Source organism: Bos indicus x Bos taurus, chromosome 18 (assembly GCF_003369695.1).
Source record: "Bos indicus x Bos taurus breed Angus x Brahman F1 hybrid chromosome 18, Bos_hybrid_MaternalHap_v2.0, whole genome shotgun sequence".
Classification (NCBI taxonomy): Eukaryota; Metazoa; Chordata; class Mammalia; order Artiodactyla; family Bovidae; genus Bos; species Bos indicus x Bos taurus.
The window spans coordinates 29,955,296-29,977,598 of record NC_040093.1 but is presented as its reverse complement, the minus strand read 5'-3'; the positions used below and the strand labels follow the sequence as shown (position 1 = coordinate 29,977,598).

Below are 22,303 nucleotides of genomic sequence, written 5' to 3'. Positions count from 1 at the left end.
TAGTACCAACTATTTCATCAAGTATTTTAGTCGTAGTATATGTGGTCTGGGGAGTCCGTGTCCAAGCCTTCAGCACTGACCCACGAGTGAAGACGGCACAGAAGAGACAATGTTGCCCCGTGCCCTCCACTGTCTCATTCCTATGGCTGAAGTCAGTAAGTGAAATTGTCTTGTTGATATATTTACGTTTTACTGCCTAGTCCACAGGAGTGCACGCTCGCTTTCCAAAAGCAGGATATTTCCTGCCCGATTTATCGCAGTATCCTGCCACGAGCAACACGCCCCTGGCACAGAGAAGACACTCGGTGATTGTTACTCGGACGCAGGAGTACTCAAGCTCCACTCTCTGCCCCGTTGGGCCCTGACAGCAGTCCCCACCTGGGCGCCTCTGAAAACGCGCGTCCTCCCCGGCAGCCTCGGTGGGACCCAGGCGCGGGCGCCTCTGGGAAGTGTAGTCGCGCGCCCGCCACGGCCGGGGGTGGAGGGAGCTAGGCTCCGCGTGCGCAGGCGCACCTCCCGCTCTAACGGGCCGCTGGGGCCATTGTCCAGACGCGGTGCGGCTAAGGCCGCTTTGGGCCGCCCCGAGCGCTTCAGAATTGCCGAGAACTAGGCCCGCAGTGGAAGGAGCCGGCCGGAGCACCGTATGGGCCCGAGGCCGCGAAGTCCGGAGCCCCAGCAGGCGGTGATTTCGAGTGCGCCGGTCGGGGCGGCCCCTCCCACGGGCTTGGCGTGCGTGCGCGCAACCGCGCCCACGGTCCCGCGGGTGGTACTGGGCGTGGCCGGAGGAGAGTGTCAGGCCGGCGGCGAGCCTTTCATTTTGGGGAAGGCAGGCCCACGCGGGGCCCGCGCGCTTCCCCACCTCTCTACTCTGGAGAAGTGGCTCGGGGGCGGAGGCGGGCGGGCCGCGGTGGAGTCGGCGGTCACAGCCGGCTGAGTGGGCCCTCTTCTCTCTCCCCAGACCCTGTCCCTGGGAGCCCTGCCCGGCGACCCAGGGATGGCCCCGAGGCCTCCGACGGCCAGGCACCAGGTGAGCAGCCCGTCGCTACCCCGGGGTGTATTTGGAGCGGTCATTGTTCTCCACTGGAGCGAATCCCCTTCCCGGCTCTTTCGCCTCCTCGGAGCCTCCTAGCCTTGCGAAACCAGAGTGTCCAGAGCTGGGCGGAGCGGGCTTCTCCGAAGGGGCCCTGCATTGTGGGAAGGAGGGGACCAGGGAGGGGTGGTCTTGTGGGAGGAGTTGAGAGTGGACGTGTTGGGGAGTGCCAGTGTTGAGACTCCCGAGTGCCAAGCCAATTCCTTGAACTCTTTGGATTAGGAATCTGGAGGGTGGGGTGACAGGATAGAAAACTGTAGAGGGGAAAGTGACTGTGAGTGAAGGAGAGAGGAGCCCCAGCTTCTGACCCAGGTGCCAGAGAAGCCTGGTCTGGAGTTGCTTAGGAAGAGGCTGGAGATGGTCTCTTCCCAGGCAAGGAGGGAAACAACAAAGGAAGATTGTCCCATAGCTTTTCGTGTTCTTTTCTGCTCTAACAGGTATAGTAATGCACGTCCCAGGATGTCCAGCCTTCGACTTAATTAATATGATACTGATTTGTGAACCTATTTATTCTTGTGAGAGAGGAGGCACTTTCTAGAAGCATCCCAACTCTGAGCTTACCCATTGAATTACATAGAGTCTATCCGTGAAAATATAACAAGGTTCAGTTGGTGTTTTAATCCACACTCTCCTACAGTTAAGGGGGAAAAAAATCACAAATTCTAGTTGCTAGGGCAGGAGACAGTCGAAGCAGATAAAAATTACTGATGTTCTTTAAAAGCAGTTTACAGTAAATTAAACACAGTATATCATGCCTTTATATTATTTTACTTCTTGTTACATGTTTTCTTTTTAATGAGTGAGCCTTCAGGAGTAAGACAAGTAACAAAACTAGAACAAACCAGTTACTTGGTTTGAGGAGAGCCAGAGGAAATCACTTCATCAGCACCTTTCCATATAAAGTGTTTTCTCAGTAGCTTGTGAGAATTCAGATGACTTAACATACTTGACACATCATGGAGGTGATTATCATTTCCCCGCTGGGGGTAGGATTACGTTTTGATGGTGAAAATGGATCTGTGTTCCAAGCAGTGAACTTAGAGACCTCTTTAAACTTCACTTTTAAGCCTGTGTTCCCTAAAGCACTCTGGTTCAGCTGTATTCTCATAGAACGGCCTGACAGTGTTCACTTGGGTTACCTACCTCAGGCTGCAGTTGATGACTAGACAGAGGACAGGACATGACAGAACACTGGCCCTACAAATGGAGCTTTTTAGGCAGAAATTTCCCAATGTCAGTGGTTCTCTTTCTTTGAGCATGGCCCTTCAGTTCAGTCGCTCAGTCGTGTCCAACTCTTTGCGACCCCATAAATTGCAGCACTCCAGGCCCCCCTGTCCATCACCAACTCCCCGAGTTCACTCAAACTCAGGTCCATCAAGTCGGTGATGCCATCCAGCCATCTCATCCTCTGTCGTCCCCTTCTCCTCCTGCCCCCAATCCCTCCCAGCATCAGAGTCTTTCCCAATGAGTCAACTCTTCGCATGAGGTGGCCAAAGTACTGGAGTTTCAGCTTTAGCATCATTCCTTCCAAAGAAATCCCAGGGCTGATCTCCTTCAGAATGGACTGGTTGGATCTCCTTGAAGTCCAGGGGACTCTCAAGTGTCTTCTCCAACACCACAGTTCAAAAGCATCATTTCTTTGGTGCTCAGCTTTCTTCACAATCCAACTCTCACATCCATATATGACCACAGGAAAAACCACAGCCTTGACTGGACCTTTGTTGGCAAAGTGATGTCTCTGCTTTTCAATATGCTATCTAGGTGGGTCATAACCGTCCTTCCAAGGAGTAGGCAGTTTTTAATTTCATGGCTGCAGTCACCATCTGCAGTGATTTTGGAGCCCCAAAAAAATAAAGTCTGACACTGTTTCCACTGTTTCCCCATCTATTTGCCATGAAGTGATGGGACTGGATGCCATGATCTTCGTTTTCTGAATGTTGAGCTTTAAGCAAACTTTTTCACTCTCCTCTTTCACTTTCATCAAGAAGCTTTTTAGTTCCTCTTCATTTTCTGCCGTGAGGGTGATGTCATCTGCATATCTGAGGTTATTGATATTTCTCCCGGCAACCTTGATTCCAGCTTGTGCTTCTTCCAGCCCAGCGTTTCTCTTGATGTACTCTGCATAGAAATTAAATAAACAGGGTGACAATATACAGCCTCGACGTACTCCTTTTCCTATTTGGAACCAGTCTGTTGTTCCATGTTCAGTTCTAAGTGTTGCTTTCCTGACCTGCATATAGGTTTCTCAAGAGGTAGGTCAGGTGGTCTGGTATTCCCATCTCTTGAAGAATTTTCCACAGTTTCTTGTGATCCACACAGTCAAAGGCTTTGGCATAGTCAATAAAGCAGAAATAGATGTTTTTCTGGAACTCTCTTGCTTTTTCGATGATCCGGCGGATGTTGGCAATTTGATCTCTGATTCCTCTGCCTTTTCTAACACCAGCTTGAACATCTGGAAGTTCACAGTTCACGTATTGCTGAAGCCTGCCTTGGAGAATTTTGAGCATTTAGCGTGTGAGATGAGTGCAATTGTGCGGTAGTTTGAGCATTCTTTGACATTGCCTTTCTTTGGGATTGGAATGAACACTGACCTTTTCTAGTCCTGTGGCCACTGCTGAGTTTTCCAAATTTCCTGGCAAGTTGAGTGCAGCACTTTCACAGCATCATCTTCCCAGGATTTGAAATAGCTCAACTGGAATTCCATCACCTCCACTAGCTTTGTTCGTAGTGATGCGTCCTAAGGCCCACTTGACTTCACATTCCAGGATGTCTGGCTCTAGGTGAGTGATCACACCATCGTGATTATCTGGGTCATGAAGATCTTTTTTGTACAGTTCTTCTGTGTATTCTTGCCACCTCTTCTTAATATCTTCTGCTTCTGTTAAGAGTACAAAAGTTGAATAGTGAGTCATGTGACTACTTATCCGGGAAGTTAATTTAATAGGGAAAGACAGCCTCATGTAGAAGTATAGCACTAGAAAGGTGGTGTCAAGTGTTGCTGCAGAGATCCAGAGCCTGCTGTAAGTGCAGAAGGGAGAGGAAAGTGTGCCTGTGGGAAAGATTCAATGAAGATTGCATCTTTGAATAGGAGCAGGCTCGAAGCAAGTAAAAATATAGGTAATGGGAGTAGAGCTGACTGACTGTGGTCAGGGGTTGGGGAGCTTCCCAGGTGGCTCAGCAGTTAAAAAAAAAAAATCCACCTGCCAATACAGGAGATGTGGGTTTTATCCCTGCGTTGGGAAGATCCCCTGCAGAAGGAAATGGCAACCTAGTCCAGTGTGTTCTTGCCTGTAGAATCCTGTGGACAGATGAGCCTGGCAGGCTACCATTCATGGAGTCGAAAAGAGTCTGACACAACTGAGCATCTGGGAACACAGGTTGGGAGGCAAGAAGATGAGGGGCCTACACCTGAAACCATTGTCCTGTATGACAGTCGGTGTGGGAAGATGAGAATACAAGGGATTTTGGGCTTTTTTCTTTTTGGCCTTGGTAATCCATTCATTCATTCAGCAGATAGTCACTGAACCCCTATGTTGTGTTAAGACACTTTTCTGAAGAAGTGAAGTGAAAGTCGCTCAGTTGTATTCAACTCTTTGCAACCCCATGGACTATACAGACCATGGAATTCTCCAGGCCAGAATACTGGAGTGTAGCCTTTCCCTTCTGTTGGAGATCTTCCCAACCCAGAGATCAAACCCAGGTCTCCCGCATTGCAGGTGGATTCTTGACTAGCTGAGCCATGAGGGAAGCCCAAGACACTTTTCTAGGTGGTTGGGATACATGAGGGAACAAAATTTGTAATGGTCTCTGCTTTTTGTTTACTAATGTTTCCCAGTTGCCTAGAAAAGTGTCCTAACATATCATAGGGGTTGGTTCATTAACTATTTGCTCAATGACTGTATGAATGAATGAATGGAAGGAAGTATGGGAGTTAACATTCAGGTCTGGAAAAACAGTGGGATGTGTGTCTGGTGTGTTCAAGGAGCTGCGAGGAGACTGTTGTAGCTTGAGCCCAAGTTTTTGAGCTGGAAACTGTACAATTAAAGATTGCTGTGAATGATGTGCAGGAGCAAGAGTTTGAAAGTTGGGGCTCCTGCAGGTAAGACCTTCTCCCAGGTCTTGGCTAACAAACAATTGAAGTCGCCCTATGGTGGGAGGGCAGTGGGAGCAGAGATGGGTCAGGTGAGATACCCCCAAATCTTGGGGATCTATGTATAAATTGTTAATAACTATAGCTGTGTAAACACTATGCATTTTTTTTTTTCATTATATATGTACTGTGTTTTTAGTTAGGATTTTGAAAAGCTGTTTACCATTCTTAAAATTGAAGCCACCGGAAAAGTAGGAAATGAGGAAGGTTTTATAAGCAAAAGCTGCTTGTGGCGACCAGGTTTCTCGGTGTTGTATCTTGAAGGGGAGGCAATGCAAAGGGACCAGGCCCTGGTGTCTGTTGACTTTAGATCCCAAGAGAGCTCTGGCTTGGTCATCAGGATGAACAGACCCAGCAAAAGCTGTCTCAAGTCACTGCAACTCAGACACAGTGTTCCAGGGAAACCAAGCCACTTGCTGAACCAGATCAGGATATTTGTGGTCAGGGATATTCAGGCTCCCTCTGTGTGGAGGCCCCCTTTCTTAATCTCTTCCCGAGCTGACTGTGCTGGTCTTTAAGCTTCAATTCAGACCCTACTTCCCCTGGGTAAGATCAAGTGCCTCTCCTGTGCACTGTGCATACTTGTCATAGTGCTCTCTTAGGTCATGGAGTGATGTGCTTACCCATCTATCTCTGTATGGGGCTTCCTGCTTTTGTGCAGTAGGACCACCTGACTTCTTTCATCCTTTGCTCCAGAGTACACATGCTTTAAGTGGGTGTCTCGTGAATGAACATTAATAATCACTTAACCCTAAGAAGTCATTTTATACTTTCTGCATTTTCTTCTCTTCACATAACAAAAATGTAATTTTTCCATTTGTGGTGATGCTCATTTTTTGATAAAGTAACTGCATGAAACAGTGTGACTTTCACTGAACAGTCTTAAGAAATTTGTTTTTAAGACAGTGTTAGTATGTCAAAACCTATTCCTCTAAGACACATTTCAAAAATAAAATTGTTTTCCTGAATTTTCTGTGACTTCTATTACCTTTATTAAAATACATTTTATCAAAGTGTGTGAGCATATATTTAATACAGGCTTTTTAGTAAAAAATTCTTTTAGCACTTCATTATTTATTCTCATGAATTTCCTTCTTTTCTCCCTATATATGTTTTTCCCTTGAACACTTCCCTTAAACATTAAGTATAATTTTTGAGAGAATCTTTCATTTTTTAAATCATTTTTAAGGCTGTTTTATATTGCTTAAAATATATGCCAAAATTAACCATTTCTCATAGAACATTTAAATTGCTTCTAATGCTTCTACTATTAATACTGAGATAAAATCCCATTGGTTACAATAGATGATTAAAACAATTTTTTTTAAAATTACATCTGTGTTCTTAAGTAACGCAACCCTCAGAGCAAGAGCTGGCTCTTTGGCAGGTTTTGGTGGCATGCTCACAGTTAATTTGTAGAAACATTTTGATTGCTTTTCAGTTCTGTCTTTTGAAATAATTTACCTATAAAATATTTGGATCCAGGCTTTTTATAGCAAGGATGACTTTCTCTATTTCTTCCTCAATTACTGTCTCTCCTTTTTTCTGTCAACATTGGTGGCCTAGGATTTTAAAATTACCCACTTCACTAAGATCTTTCACATTTCTTAACACATTGTTGGGTATTTTATTGGTTTATCCCCTTATTTTTTTTAATATAACTATTTCTGTGTATTTAAAATTTTGAGTTACTTTCCAGTCCAGTACTCCAGGTGGTTTTCCTAGCTTCTGTCCTTTCAGTTTTATTAGATAATTTTTTCCAGCAGTGAGAAACCAGGCTCTCAACATTCTCAATACATTTACTTATCTGCTCAGTGTTACTGGTATCTCAGCCATGCTAACCATTTCTTCCACCTGCCCTCAGCACTCTTGATGCAGGTGGGTACATTGCCACACCACCTTTCTCATCTTCCAAGGCAGGGCTGTTCTGACTCTTCAACTCTGAGAAGGGAAGGCAGAAGAGAAATGTACAAAATGCAAGGGAGAAAGGAGAATCTGAGATAAAGAGGAGTAGAAGGCTAAGTCAGTTGAATTTTAAATATTAAATCCATCCTTTGATTTCTCTAATAAACATCATTTAGTCAAGGTATATTTTCCATTGATATGGCTGGAATTTTTTTTTTGATTTTAGGATTTTGCATCTAAATTCATAAGATAAGCGATCTATAACTTTAGTTTACTGAAATGTCTTAAAGGTTTTGTTGTTGAGGTTGTACTGGCCTCATAAAATGAACAGGAAAGGTCCCACCTTCCTTTCTCTTGTAAAGTTTATAAAGGTTTGGTATTCTTTCTTTTTTAAACGTTTAGAATAACTACAGTGAGTGAAGACATCTGTTTCTGAGTTTTCCTTCTAGGTAGATTTTTAAATATGAGTCATGGATTATTTGCAGTTTTGATAAGATACAATCTACCTCTGGGATGACCTTGTGCTTTTATTGATAGCATGTTGTGTTCTCCAAGAGTCTGTTCTACTGGCAGTTCATGAATTCTGTTCATTTTTTTCCCCCAATACTGTTTTTCAGCTTAGATTTTTCAAGTTCCTGCCCTGTGTCAGTATTCTGAAAATTTCAAGAGACTGGCTGTGTTTGAAGCCACTTATGTTTAAAAAATTTTCACTCCAGCCTTGATTGCCAAAATTCTGCCATTCCCTGGTTTCTAATCTCCCTTAACCCTCACCTGTGACCCCCGCAAGCTATAGCCCTCTGCTTGAGACAAGCTCAATATTCAGTTTCCTTCCTGTAGCCAAAATCGGCGAGTGCCCCCAGGAAAAACAACTATATTTTCCCATATCCTTTCTGTCATTTACTTCTCTCCTGAATTTTAACATTCTAGCCTTCTCTGTTTTTACACCAATAAGTTGCATTTAACTAGATGCTTTTTGTGAGTGCTTTTGTTGTTGTTCTGGTCCGCTGCAAACTACTATATCTTACCCCGTGGTAGAATCTATTTGTGTTTTTAAAGCTCCATCTAGTGTATATGTTTGTATATAAATATTCTGCTTTTCAAAAAAAAGAAAAACATTTTATCGCATATGAAACCCGTTAATTATCTGGAAAAGTAAAGTTGGGTGCTATAAATCTCTTCACAGCAGGATGACGTTTGGCCGAACTGTTAAACACTGGTAGTGCAGAAACTGTGTTCCATACTCATTTCCACTATACCTAGTAGTCGCATTCAAGGCGACCTGCATTGCCCCTTTGATCCATCATTTCAGAACAGGCCACTCAAAATTAGTCTGCCTCAGGATTATTCAAAAAAAATTCTACTGGCAGGCTCCTGTTCTATACATATCACCAAAACCAAGGTATCTTTCTTTGTCTATCTGGACATCAGAAAATCTTGCTGGTGGGTCTTCTTGCTAAAAATCTTCCTTAGTTTGTATATGCCTGAGCAATAGACATTTGTATCTCCTTATTTAAAATTTTATTTATTTTTATTTCTTCTCTCACTAGATTTGTCAGAGATTTTTCTGTTTGGCCAGTATTTCAGAGGAGCCAGCTTTTAGATTTGGCTATTAATGCCAACATTTTGCCATTTACCCCTGCTTTTTATAATTCAAGATCAGAATTCACTAATTTTTATATTTTTTAACCCTCAAAATAACTCCTCATTTTCCTTTGGTAAGAACTACCCAGACCCTTTTCATTTACTCAGCAGACATTTTTGGAATGCCTGCTCTATGCCAGGTGGTATTCTTAGCCAGAGTCGCCCTTCAGAACCAGTCAGGAGAAGGTGCCTGCTTCCTGTGGGCTGGCAGTAAGGAGTCAGTGAGAAAATTTAGTGAGAGGACGTGTGGGTGAATGCTCAATAAATGTTAATTGTTGCTTTTTTATGATGTATCACATGAGGGGCTTTTAAATGTTGCCTGGTAGGGCCCTTCACGCTTGGCCAATTTTTGTAATTTGCCCATGTGATTCTGGAAAATTCCAACATACATAGTTTTGAAAATACTGAAGTGAAAAGTCTGAGAAATTGTTGAGGGAGAAAAACATGAAAATATAGGTACAGTTCTGAAATGGAGATAGAGACCAAATACCAGAGGTGGCAGGGGGAGGATGCGGGATCTGGAAAAGCTTCAGAAAGGAAGAGACTGTTGAACTAGTTCTAGAAGGATGACTCAGAATTTTTCGTCTAGATCTGAGGGAAGAAAATAAACAATGGTCAGAACAGGATGTGCAAAGGCAAGGAAACGTGAAAGAGTAATAATATAGTCAGAGCAAAGAGTCCACTTGTGGAAAGCATGGGATGTATGGCAGGATGCAAAATTAGAAAGATGATTCAGTCACCTAGAGAGAATGACCTGAGGTGGAGATCTAGAACAATTTAGAACAGTGTTATCCAAAACAAACATAATACAAGCTACATGGATAATTTAAAATTTTCTAGTAGCCACAATGTTAAGAAAACGGGTGAAGTTAATTTTAGTAATGTATACTATTTAAACTAATATAGCCAAAATCTTACCATTTCTACATGAATCAACGTTTTAAAATGGTTAATGACATGTTTTACTTTTTTTTTTTTGTACTAAGTCTTTGAAATCCATTGTTTCACACTTAACTGCATGTCCTAATTTGGGCTAGCCACATTACAAGTATTCAGTATTCACATGTGGCTAGTGGATACTGTATTAGACAGCATAGATCTAGAGCGTTAGGGCATTGTGTGGCCAATTGTATATAATATACCTAATTAAATACTACATTTTCTATTAAATATAATAAAGATCACATATAGTATAAATATAATATTTTAAAATATATAACAAATAATTAAGATTATTTTTACTCATTAGCTGCCAGACTCTGGTTTTCAGCTTTGCAAAGTTTTAAAACTACAAAGTTTCCTGAGTATTAGTTTTAGGGGAGTTCTCCTACAGGGTTGGTAGGGTATAGTTGGAGGAACCTGTCGCTTTACAGTTGTAAATGTCCTTTCTGGATATACTCTTTCACCCTTTTGCTGGTAGAACTCGTATTTCTTCAGTTCAGGGAGTCTGTGTCATAGATGAGAAAATTGGATCTCCAGGAGATGTGTGTGATTTGCCTAAGGAAACTACACATTTATTAGTTGTGGAGCCTTTTAGGGGCCCATGACATTGGGCCTTCTCAACTTAGCATGTGCTGTTTCCAGTTCTTTGCTTTGGGCTCCATCTTTTGGCCAAGGTCCTCTTTATGTCAGCATGAGGAAGGGGAATATTTAATACTCCTTGTTAATTTTTAAAACTTATTGATTATGAGTTCCAGTTATATCTGGAAGAAGGATAAGCAGTGTTTGTAAGGCATCTTTGGATCATTACAGTCTGAGGTGTGACTTGCATTAGAATGCCCTAAAGCTGATCTAATTCTTAGTGGCTGACTCACACCAAGGCTCTTTTTACCGATTTAATCTTGCAAACTCTTGACTGTCCTTATGTCCGGAAATGGTTCTGGCCTCTGAAGATTTGAAGGTTCCTAAGACAAAGAACTTGACCCCCTAGAAGACCACTGAACAATTAGGTAACAGTCACTGTAATTTATGTAGTCTTACGAGCTGTGCTGAAGAGAAACCCAGGGAGGGAGCTGTGGTGGGGGTGGACTTAACCCAGAGCTGTAGGTAGGAATAGAGCCTCAAGGGGAGAACTTGACTGAGTCTTGGTGAGAGTGTTAGTCAGGCAGAGAAGGGAAGACCAGCCTTTTGAAGCAGAACTTGCACAAGAGAAAGAGATCGTTTTGTGTCAAGGAGGTGTAAATGTTCTCCACACTGAACCATGGTGCGCAAGGGAAAGAGAAGCCAAAGCTGAGGCTGTGGGATTAGGTGAGGACTTAGGAAGGGCTCAGGAGCTCACAGCAAGGAGTCCAACTTTTAATCTCAAGGAAAGTTTATTAAATATTTATTAGCTATAGAGAAAATAGGTAATATTCCTACACTCCTGGAATTTATATTCTGCTGTGGGATGCAGCCTGTAAACAAATGAAAATGTCACGTATCAGGTATAAGGACTATGAAAAGGGAAAAGAACAGAATGACAGTTGAGGATTGGGGGGGGGGGGTGCTATTTTATATGATGTGGTCAGGGAAGGTTGCTTTGGTGAAGTGACATTTGAACAAAAAGCTGAAGAAACTGAGTGGGGAGCCGTGTGCATATCTGCAGGAAGAGACTTCCAAGTCAAGGAACAGGCAAAGCAAAGACCTGAAGGTGGAAGCATGTGTGTTGTGTTCCAGTTGTTGTTAGGAGGGTGGGGTGAGTGAAGGTAAGAGAGCAGTAGGTTGGAGATGAGGTTTAGGATGAAGGCAGGGAGACGGGGCGTGGGGGCGGATTGTGAAGGACTGTGTAGCTACTGTAGAGACTGACTTTTACTTGGGGTGAATTGGGATGCCATCAGAGGCTTTTAAGCAAAGGAATGACCTGCTCTGAAAGGTTTTAAGAAGATGAGTCTAGCTGTTATATGGAAAACAGACTTGAGATGGGTGGGGCATGAGTGGAAAAGGCGGGACAAGGTAGGAGATTGTAGCAGTGATCCAGGTAAGAGATGATGGTGGCATGTGCTGAGTGAGGGCAGTAAGTATTGGGAAAAGTGGGAAGACATGAAGGGTTTGTATGTATGATCAAATGTGTGTTTTAGAGAAGTGACTCTGATAGTACATAGGAAAGAATTGGTGAAACCATGAGTAGTAGAACAGGTTAGCTGTCCAACCAGGGCAAGAAGTGATGAGTGGCATGGACTAGACATATGTTACTGGTCAGCACATACTTTACTATTCATTCAGCCTATTTGGGGAAGCAGAATAAAGTCAAGAGTCCATGCATTAAACATAGGGAACCAGTTAAGCAAAGGAATACAGGTTGGTTGGCAACTCTGTTCCTAAACCACAGGGGCTATATGTTTAGAGGACAGAGTAGGAATGGAAAGGTGTTACTTCTCACAACCTAACTTAAAATGTCTGCTTTGATCCAAACCTTTTCCCTGCTGGTCATCTGTATCCCAAGACCAGCCTCCCTTCTCTCATTTGTCAATCCCAGGACTGGATTCCCATTCTTTCTTCTCCCCTCCTAATGGTACTTACCCCTCGAGGCCCAGTACATAAGCTTCCTTAAAGTTTCTCTTCTGTGCCCAGAACATTGGTAGCACCTCACTTCACTGTGTATTATTACTGTGTACCTCACAATACACAGTAATAAATAACACATTTTAAAATAAACTGAAACCTATTCAAAGACTGCAGTGTTTTTCATTTGCATTTTTATTCTACCACAGTGCATATGGTAAAGCCAGGTACCTAATACATATCTAGTGTCTTTTCTTTTTTAATCTAGCATCATCTTGCCTGGCACAGTCAGATCCCTGACCTCTGTCAGAAAAATCTACCACATTTTCAGCCCTTCACTGTTCTTGTGGAGACACAGCCACAGTGTTGAGCAGAGATATGATAGGGAGGAACCATTGTTGTTTATGAATGTGATTGTGCACCTCAGTCACTAGGAGATGGGGGCCACTCCCTTTTCTCTAAAATTCAGATCTCAGCCGTCTCCTTAAGGCTCAGCTTAGTCCGGAAACAGATATTTAGTGTTGGGTCAGATACTTACTGGACACTGGTATTTTAGAGTTAAAAAAAGAAAAAAAATATGGCCCCTGCTCTCATAATGCCCACCATCTAACTAGGAAGTTCAGTTGCTCAGTCATGTGCGACTCTGCGACCCCATGGACTGCAGCACGCAAGGCTTCCCTGCGCATCACCAACTCCCGGAGCCTGCTCAGACTCATGTCTGTCGCGTCGGTGATGCCACCCAACCATCTCATCCTCTGTCTTCCCCTTCTCCTCCTGCCTTCAGTCTTTCCCAGCATCAGGGTCTTTTCCAGTGAGTTGGTTCTTTGCATCAGGTGGCCAAAGTATTGGAGTTTCAGCTTCAGCATCAGTCCTTTCAATGAGTATTCAGAACTGATTTCCTTTGGGATGGACTGGTTGGATCTCCTTGCAGTCCAAGGGACTCTCAAGAGGCTTCTCCAACACCACAGTTCAAAAGCATCAGTTCTTCAGTGCTCAGCTTTCTTTATAGTCCAACTCTTACATCCCTACAGGACTACTGGAAAGCCATAGCTTTGACTAGACAGACACTTGTTGGTAAAGTAATGTCTCTGCTTTTTAATATGCTGTCTAGGTTGGTCATAGCTTCTCTTCCAAGGAGCAAGAGTCTTTTAATTTCATGGCTGCAGTCACCATCTGCAGTGATTTTGGAGCCCAGAAAAATAAAGTCTGTCACTGTTTCCATTGTTTCCCCATCTATTTGCCATGAAGTGATGGGACCGGATGCCATGATCTTAGTCTTCTGAATGTTGAGTTTTAAGCCAGCTTTTTCACTCTCCTCTTTCACTTTCATCAAGAGGCTTTTTAGTTCTTCTTCGCTTTCTGCCATAAGGGTGGTAACAAGGATTAAATAGATTACTAGGTCTGTTTAAATAGTTGTGGATTTGCAGAGCGGCTTAAAGCACATCATATGGGGATTGACCTTCTGTTGGGAGATAGAAGACCTCTGTGAAGATGTGCTAATCTACCTCCAAAGTGTGAAATGTAATTAGCAAGGGACAGATGGACAGGAGGGTGGGGAGAGGATGATGTCTTCCAGGAACCTAAGAACTCCTTAGGTTCAGTTATAGCTCAGCACACAGGGAGGGCATGAAATCAGGCAGAAACCATGTAACTTTCCCTCACTGCTCCAGCAATCTCATGGCTTTGCTTTACTGCTGATCGTCTTTACATACTTTATTATGTACTTCTTGAGGTAGAAATCGGTTTCACCAAGACCAAAGGACGTATTTCATATTGAGCATGATGACAGGTGTCTTAACAAGGCTTGGTGAGGCAAGACAGAAATCAACACATGAACAACAGAACTTGACTATTCAGAGGCATGGGAGTCCTTAGCCAGCCTGGTTTCAGTGGGGGGTAAGGAAGGAGTGACTGGAGGGGAGTATAGCTTGCAAAATACCTCTGATCTGGCATTTCTAATTCTAGCTAGCCAGCCTACAGAAATTCTAGCATATTTGCTCAAAGGATGTATTGCAGTGATGCTTGTAATAGCAAAATATTGGAATTAATACAAATATCCAAAAGGAATTTGTCCATTTATTCATTCACCAAGTATTTTTTTCAGCATCCACTATTTGCTGGGTATTACTTTAGGCACTTGAGGGGCATATAACTGAATAAGATGGTAAAGTCCCTATTCTCACAGAGTGTGCAGTCAGGGAGACAGAAAAGCTAATAAGAAATTCCAGATAATTACTAGAAGTACAAGCATCCTTTTAAATCTGCATCTGTTTCGTTCCTGAGTTAAAGTTCAGGTGGCAGGAATTTGGACAGTGAGAGATACTTGTCTGTGCTAGGAGGAAAATTAAGCATGGTAATATGATGCGTAGTAAATGAGAAGGAGGTGGTGAGACACCTTTTCTCAGGTGGCAGTTCTGGATGTGAGACCTAAAGGACTAGTGACTGGTTGTCAGCCATGTGGCAATCCAGCGCTCAGGGTGGGAAGAAGCTTAATGTGTTCAGGGGTCAGCAAGGTCAGCAGGGCCAGAGCCCAGTGAGGGATGGGGCGAGCTTGAATCTTATTCTTAGCACAGTGGAGTACTGTGAGTTTTAGGTGATGGGTGTGTGATGGTACTCCAAATGCACTCTGGAGTGCTGTGAAGCAATTGAAAGTAATGAGGTGAAAGTATACAAAGCACTAAGGGAAGACTTTCAAGATGCATAGCTAAATCTAAAAAGCAGGATGTAGAACAATATAAATGATAGTTCATAAAACAAGACTGTGTGGGGGAGGGGAGAGGGTGAAGGAAGCATGGAAAGGGACGGCTTAGTATATACACCAAACTGTTAATAGTAGTTACTTGTAGGGAGTTTAGAGGGATTGGCAATGGGGGTGAAGGGGTGCAGTCACTTTTTATTCCCTGCTGTATTTGGGTTTTGTAGCAAAGACAGTGCATGGGCAGTGAGGAATTGGTGATAATGTAGACAGACTTGGCTTTGAAGGGAACAAGATGAAAGCTAAGTAGGCGTACAGGATTGTGGAATATATTGCCCCTCATGACTTTCCTGCGTGCCATATTAGATTCTCTATAAAATTGTGTAACAACTAGTATATTTAACCCACTTTGCCCCCTCAGGATATCAAACATGTGATCACCTTTTTTGATAGACCCTATAGTAGGTTCCCAGTATTGCCATGGGAACATTTGTGGGATTGATCCCTACTTGAGCAAGAATGTGTTCCTACAGGAATCACTGACATTTAAGGATGTAGCTGTGAACTTCACCCAAGAAGAATGGCACCACGTGGATGCTGCTCAGAGGCGCTTGTACAGGGATGTGATGTTGGAGAACTATAGCCACTTGGTTTCTCTTGGTAAGGACCACATCTTCTTGTCTATGTATTGGCAGGTCTTCCCTTTCTCAGAAGATCAGGTTGTGGGGCTCATAGTTTGGGTGACTGTGAGCAGGGTGTTCAGGGTTACAGTTTGTTCATCTTGTTGAGACCCAGCTTTATGGGTTTCTGAGCCTGCTTTTTAGGTAAATAGGAACCAGAAATAGGCCATTTGATTGCATGACTCCTCAAATTGCACCTTTTTTTTTTCCCTTCAGAGTTGCTGAGGATAAGTCCTAGTTCTGACTTTTAGAGGGTTCTTTTGTCAACTTGCATAAACAACCAAATCTTATGTGTTTACCTATGAGCAGGATATCAAGTTTCCAAGCCAGAGGTGATCTTCAAATTGGAGCAAGGAGAAGAACCATGGATAGCAGAGGGAGAAATCCAACGACCTGTCTGTCCAGGTAAATGAGGGAGAATCCAAGAATCAGTGCCGAATGTCGCACAGCTGAGGGAGAGGGAGGCCTTCACTTTGCTGCCTTGGGAGCTCCTCCATCTGTAGAAGAGCTGCACTGTCTCCTGGATGACACCTTTGTGTGTCTCCCTTCTCCAGTAGGGCGTGTTGCTGTTGATAGGTCTCAGAGGAAAAGGTACCCCTTTTTCCTTTTTGAAAGTAGCCCTTTGTCTTAGTCAGAATGCCATCTCTCCCTGTCTTGTAACACTACTTCTGGATCATTTTCTCCTCTAGTATCCTCAGTGTCCCTGCATTGTTTGGAGATCTCTCTTCTTACTCATTCAGACATTAATTGAACTCCCATGTCTCCTCTTTGTTTCATCTTGCTGCTTTCACTGTCGATGCCCCAGACTTGTAGGAATACCCATAATCTTGATTCTCCCTCCCTCCAGACTTCTTTCCCTGACTACACTCCTGTTCCACCTGTCTGGGGAGCAATGCTATCTTCCTCTTGTCCTGCACTCCTGCCCATCTGATTCATTTCTACCCTCCAAAGTTCCTAGAGTATCCTTCTCTCCTGACTTCCCCACTTGTTCAGTGCTTCTTGGCTTTAGGTCTTTGGCTTTTCTTGCTTTTCCCTCCTAGTGAATCTGTCTTTAGGATTAGGAGCCTGCCTTCTGGCTTCCTCTCCATTCTTTCTATATTGTCCTTAGTTGCTCAGTCATGTCCGACTCTTTCCTAACCCATGGACTGTAGCCCTCCAGGCTCCTCTGTTCATGGGGATTCTCCAGGCAAGAATACTGGAATGCCATGGAATACTGGGTTGCCATGCCCTCCTCCAGGGCATCTTCCCAACCCAGGGATCAAACCGAGGTATCCCACATTGCATGGCAGATTCTTTACTGTCTGAGCCACCAAGGAAGTCCAAGAATACTGGAGTGTGTAAACTTATCCCTTCTCCAGGGGAACTCTCCAGACCCAAGAATCAAACCAGTGTCTCCTACATTGCAGGTGGATTCTTTACCAGCTGAGCTACCTGGGAAGCCCATTCTATATTACTTCTCTATAAAAGGGTGCCTGCCTTCTGATAGTTACAAGTCTTTATTCTGTGCTATAGACTCAGAATTGTCCTTACTTATACCCTGGTTACTTTTTTTTTTTCTCTTCCCTTCCCACAGGACCCCTCCAATGCAAGTCCCACAGAGTTCTTATTAAAGATGTAAAGTCTAAGTTAATCATCTTGCATCCCCAGTCAGCACATTTTGCTACCTTACCTATTACCCATTTCTCCTCTTGCCCATTAGGAATTATCAGATTGCCAGTCCCTCAGGCCAGAAACCACAGTCAGTCTAGTCTTTTTCTTTCAATCCAAGTTATTTTCCTCCTTTGAGAAATATCTTAGATTTTCCTGCCTTTTAAATTGGACTGGTGACATCTTAAACCACACCTCAGATTTAGATTACTATAATTCCCAGTTGAAATTGCTCACTCTATCTTTTTGTAATCCATATTGGGTTTTTAAAATCATAGTTTAATTGAGGTATAATTGACATACCATAAAATTCTCCCTTTAAAAGTGTACATTTCAATGGTTGTTTTGGGATAAATACAGAGTTGTGCAGCCATCACCACTATCTAATTAAGCAGAACATTTTCAATATCTCCAAAAAGAAATCTTATACCCATCAGCAGTCACTTTCTACTCCTCATTCCCCCCAGCTCCTGGCAACCATTAAGCTACTTTTTGTCTCTATGGATTTGCCTATTCTAGACATTTTCTATAAATGGAATCATAATATGTAGCCCTTTGTGATTGGCTTCTTCCACTTAGCTTAAGGTTCATTCATGTTGCAGCATGTATCAGAACTTCATTCCTTTGTATTGCTGAGTAATATTGCATTGTATGGATATATCACATTTTGTTTATTCATCACGTCATGGACCATGTTGGATTTTAATGCTTTATCTCATAAACTACCATTCTCTGAAAGAACCTTTTACCTCATTATAGGAAGCAGAAACTCCCTTGATTTAAAGGTCCCCATCATACCTTCCAGTAATATCTTTCTATTCCTGCCAAAGAGAGCTCCACTAGGCTGAATTTCTTTTTGAAGTTACAGACCTGAGTACATTTCACCCCTACATACTTTCCGATGTTCTCTGTAAGAAGCATATAATTTCCCTCATTAGATAATAGTTTCTCTCTGTCCAAAGCCATCTATAAAGTCAAGGTCTCTCTCAATCATAAAACCTAATATATGCTAATATACTTGTTTCTTTCTTCCCTGGTCACAAATACCATTTATGTAATCTCTACCACACAAAATCAAATTTACTACATGCCATCTATTGGTTTTTTTTTTTTAAGTCATCAAAAGATTGTCTTGTTTTTATTCTTAGATTTTTAAGCTCCTGGAGTGTCTATTTATTATGTTTCTAAATATCTTCCCTCTGTGTTGCAGAGCATATTGAAGGCAGTCAGAAAATTATTGATTGTTATGGAATCTTGCTGGGGAAAGAACTTTCTCATTCATTAATTTCACCAAACATTTCTTGAATGTCCCACTGAGAAATATTCTAAAAGGAATGCAAAGTATTCTCTGTCTTCAGGAATTTAGAATTGAGTCTTGTTCCAGGGTAAGGAATTTGGGAATTTAGGATTCTTTAGTTACTGGTTCTTTTTTTCCCCTTTTAATGTTTATATGAAAATTTTCAAACATTTGAGAAGTTGAAAAGATTATACAGTGAACACTGTATACTACCACCATGATGCTATAATTGTTAACCTGTTGTTATATAGTAACCTATTATATTTGCTTTATCACGTATCTTTATCCATCTGTTAATCTGTCTTTCTTTTGATGCATTTCCTAGTGAGTTGCAGACATGAGTACATTTCACCCCTGTATACTTCAGCATGTATATAGTTGACTGGAGTTCAATATTTGTTCATAGTTCTTTTTTTTTTTTTTTTTTTAAAAACATTACAGTGAAATTTACACCTCTTATAAGCACCATTTATTTCACTTTGACAAATGCATTGTCCTGTCTAACCCAAACTTCTTTTGATACGGAACATCTCCCGCATTCCAGAAACCTCCCTCCCCTTAGTTTTTAAAAGATTACCATTCTTAGAACCTAGACAGTAATTAATTTCTGCTGTTAGTATTCAGAGGTTAAACAAAGGTTTAAAGGTCAATTTTTTTGTTTTTGGTTAAGAGAGGTGATTAATGTAAAATCAGAACTCAGATAGACTAAAACCACAGCTCTAGTTGTAAGGGCAAGGATGATTTGCCTCTTGAAATATTACTTTTTTATCTGCTTGGGAAGTATAGCCCTCTATCTCCAGTTATGTCAAAGAATCATTTCAGTTAGTTCACTGGCTACATATTTTCTCAGCAAGGTTTGAAGATCTGAAGCTTCAGAAATGACTTGAAAGAAATTATGAAATGAATGTATTAGGAAGATAGATTCCATGGCAGTTTGTAAAATGGACAAAGAGCATGAATAGCAGATAGGACTCTGCATGAAAGACTATGATCCTATTCTGTTTGTATCTGTGCCTAACTCTCTCATGCTAACTGGTTCCCTTATTCCCTATGTGGGCTTTCTCATTCTGGACTTATCCTTCATGATAGCTCTGCAATGATAGCTCTGTCATCTCTCTCCACTCTTCCTTTCTCCATTCAGGGTCTTCTTTTGAAGTTATTGGACTAATTTCAAAACAAAGTGATATGTAATTGCTGTCTTTTCATTTCTACTATAGCAGTTTGTTTTAACAGAGGGGAATAGGGGATGTTTGCACTTTGGGTTTCTTTCAGACTGGAAGACCAGGCCTGAAGCCAAATCTTCACATCTGCAGCAGAGTATATCTAAAGTATCCCTTAGCACAGATGAGCTCTCACATACCACGGGAGAAGATGCTTGGGACCTTAGTGGCCAGTTAGAAAGGCATAAGGAAAACTGGAAGAGACATCTGGGGCCAGATTCATCCACCCAGAAGAAGATAATCACACCAGAGGAAACTTGTGAGCAAAATACATTTGGTGAAAACTGTAGATTGAACACAGACCTGATTACACAACTGAACATTCCTCCAGGATCTAGTGAATGTGATACACTTGGGAGCAATTTGGGACATAATTTAGACTTACTTAATCAGAATAATATCCTTGCAAAAAAGAAACCTTATAAATGCAATAAATGTAGAAAAGCATTTATTCACAGATCATCTCTGACTAAACATGAGAAAACTCATAAAGGAGATGGAGCTTTCCCCAACGGTACAGATCAGGGAATTTATCCTGGAAAGAAGCACCATGAATGTACTGACTGTGGGAAAACCTTCCTCTGGAAGACACAACTTACTGAGCATCAGAGAATTCACACTGGAGAGAAACCCTTTGAATGTAATGTGTGTGGGAAGGCCTTCAGGCATAGCTCCTCCCTAGGTCAGCATGAGAATGCTCATACTGGAGAGAAACCCTATCAGTGTAGTCTTTGTGGAAAAGCCTTCCAGCGCAGCTCCTCTCTCGTTCAGCACCAGAGAATTCACACAGGAGAAAAACCTTATCGATGTAATTTGTGTGGGAGGTCGTTTAGGCACGGCACATCCCTCACTCAGCATGAGGTTACACATAGTGGAGAGAAACCCTTCCAATGTAAGGAATGTGGGAAAGCTTTTAGTCGATGTTCTTCTCTTGTCCAACACGAGAGGACACATACAGGAGAGAAACCTTTCGAATGTAGCATATGTGGGAGAGCTTTTGGTCAGAGCCCATCCCTTTACAAACACATGAGGATTCATAAGAGAGGCAAACCTTACCAAAGCAATAACTACAGCATAGATTTCAAGCACAGCTCATCTCTTACTCAAGATGAAAGCAATGTCCCTGAAGTGAAGTCCTATCATTGCAATGCCTGTGGGGAAGATTTCAGTCACATTGCAGACTTCTCTGACCATCAGAGGATCCACACTGGAGACAAGAACCCCTATGATTGTGAACAGGCCTTCAGTCAACAACCCATTTCTCATCCTGGTGAGAAACCCTATCAATGTAATGTATGTGGAAAAGCTTTCAAAAGGAGTACGAGTTTCATAGAGCATCACAGAATTCATACTGGGGAAAAACCCTATGAATGTAATGAATGTGGAGAAGCTTTCAGTCGACGCTCATCACTAACTCAACATGAGAGAACCCACACTGGAGAGAAACCCTATGAATGTATCGACTGTGGGAAAGCCTTCAGTCAGAGTTCATCCCTCATTCAGCATGAGAGAACTCATACTGGAGAAAAACCCTATGAATGTAATGAATGTGGGCGAGCTTTCCGAAAGAAAACCAATCTGCATGATCATCAGAGGATCCATACTGGAGAAAAACCCTATGCTTGTAAGGAATGTGGGAAAAACTTCAGTCGAAGCTCAGCTCTTACTAAACATATGAGAATTCATACACGAAATAAACTCTAGGACCCTTGACATTAAGAAATACGAAGAAAGCTTTAGTTAAAATATTATTCAGTATCAGGAGATTCTTACTGGAGAGGAAGCTTGAGGATATAATGAATTGTGTGTGTGTGCACGCACACATGCGTGCAGGTGTGTATGCTTGTACGCATTGTGTGTTGAGAAATCTTTGTACTAGCAGTGTTTTTTTTTTTTTAAATGCCACATTCTCAGATCTGATTACATACATGTGAAAACAACTACAGATGTCTTATATAATCTGTTAGAAATGACATGCCTATATATTGGACTTTGTAAAGCTTTTGAATATATGTATGCAGGGAATCACCAACTTTCAACAATTTAATTTGTAACTCTCAGTGTTTACAGCCTTTTTTAATAAATAAAACTCCCACAGTGATGACCAAAACTCATTTTTAAATTGCTTGACAAATGAATTCAACTGCAGCTCTTAGATTAAATTTACCATGGAAACCAGTTTCACCTCCAGGAATTCACCGTTCAAAGAATTAAATCAGCTGGTCCAGCCTCTTCCTTGTACAGATGAAACTGAAAGCCAAAGATGTGAAGTGGTTTGCAAGCCTGATACAGTTTATAACAGTAAAGCTGGGTGGAAAATGCAGGTCTTCTGGATCTTTGGCCCCATGGTCTTGCCGCTGAAAAGATATTTTGGAATTCAGGGCTTTAAAATAAGTTTTAAAATAAATCAGATGCACAAATATTTAACAAGCACTCAGGAGTTGAATATAAGAGGCAGCAAGACATATGCAAATTTGTCATACTTATTTAAAGCAGCT

At 42.1% G+C, this 22,303-nt stretch overlaps 2 protein-coding genes across 6 annotated transcripts in view; both read left to right on the top strand.

The window, feature by feature from the left end:
* The first annotated feature begins 479 nt into the window (after positions 1–479).
* On the top strand, positions 480–21,919 carry ZFP90 (ZFP90 zinc finger protein). Of its 2 annotated transcripts, none has more exons than XM_027516168.1 (5): positions 480–692; positions 959–1,027; positions 15,495–15,621; positions 15,951–16,046; positions 19,858–21,919. In XM_027516168.1, the coding sequence occupies exons 2-5, from the start codon at positions 995–997 to the stop codon at positions 21,507–21,509; spliced, it is 1,908 nt and encodes a 635-aa protein (XP_027371969.1). In that variant the 5' UTR covers positions 480–692; positions 959–994; the 3' UTR covers positions 21,510–21,919. The 2 variants fall into 2 exon arrangements, with proteins under 2 accessions (XP_027371969.1, XP_027371968.1); XM_027516167.1 differs by having other exon boundaries at positions 511–682; positions 19,858–21,700.
* Positions 15,963–22,303, top strand: part of CDH3 (cadherin 3) — a 138,636-nt gene continuing 132,295 nt past the window's right edge. For 3 of the 4 annotated variants that reach the window (XM_027516161.1, XM_027516159.1, XM_027516158.1), the window contains exon 1: positions 15,963–16,046. In XM_027516161.1, coding sequence (XP_027371962.1) covers positions 16,006–16,046 — 41 coding nt within the window. In that variant the 5' untranslated portion in view covers positions 15,963–16,005. The remainder of the gene's footprint in view (positions 16,047–22,303) is intronic. The other variant, XM_027516160.1, reaches the window with a different exon arrangement.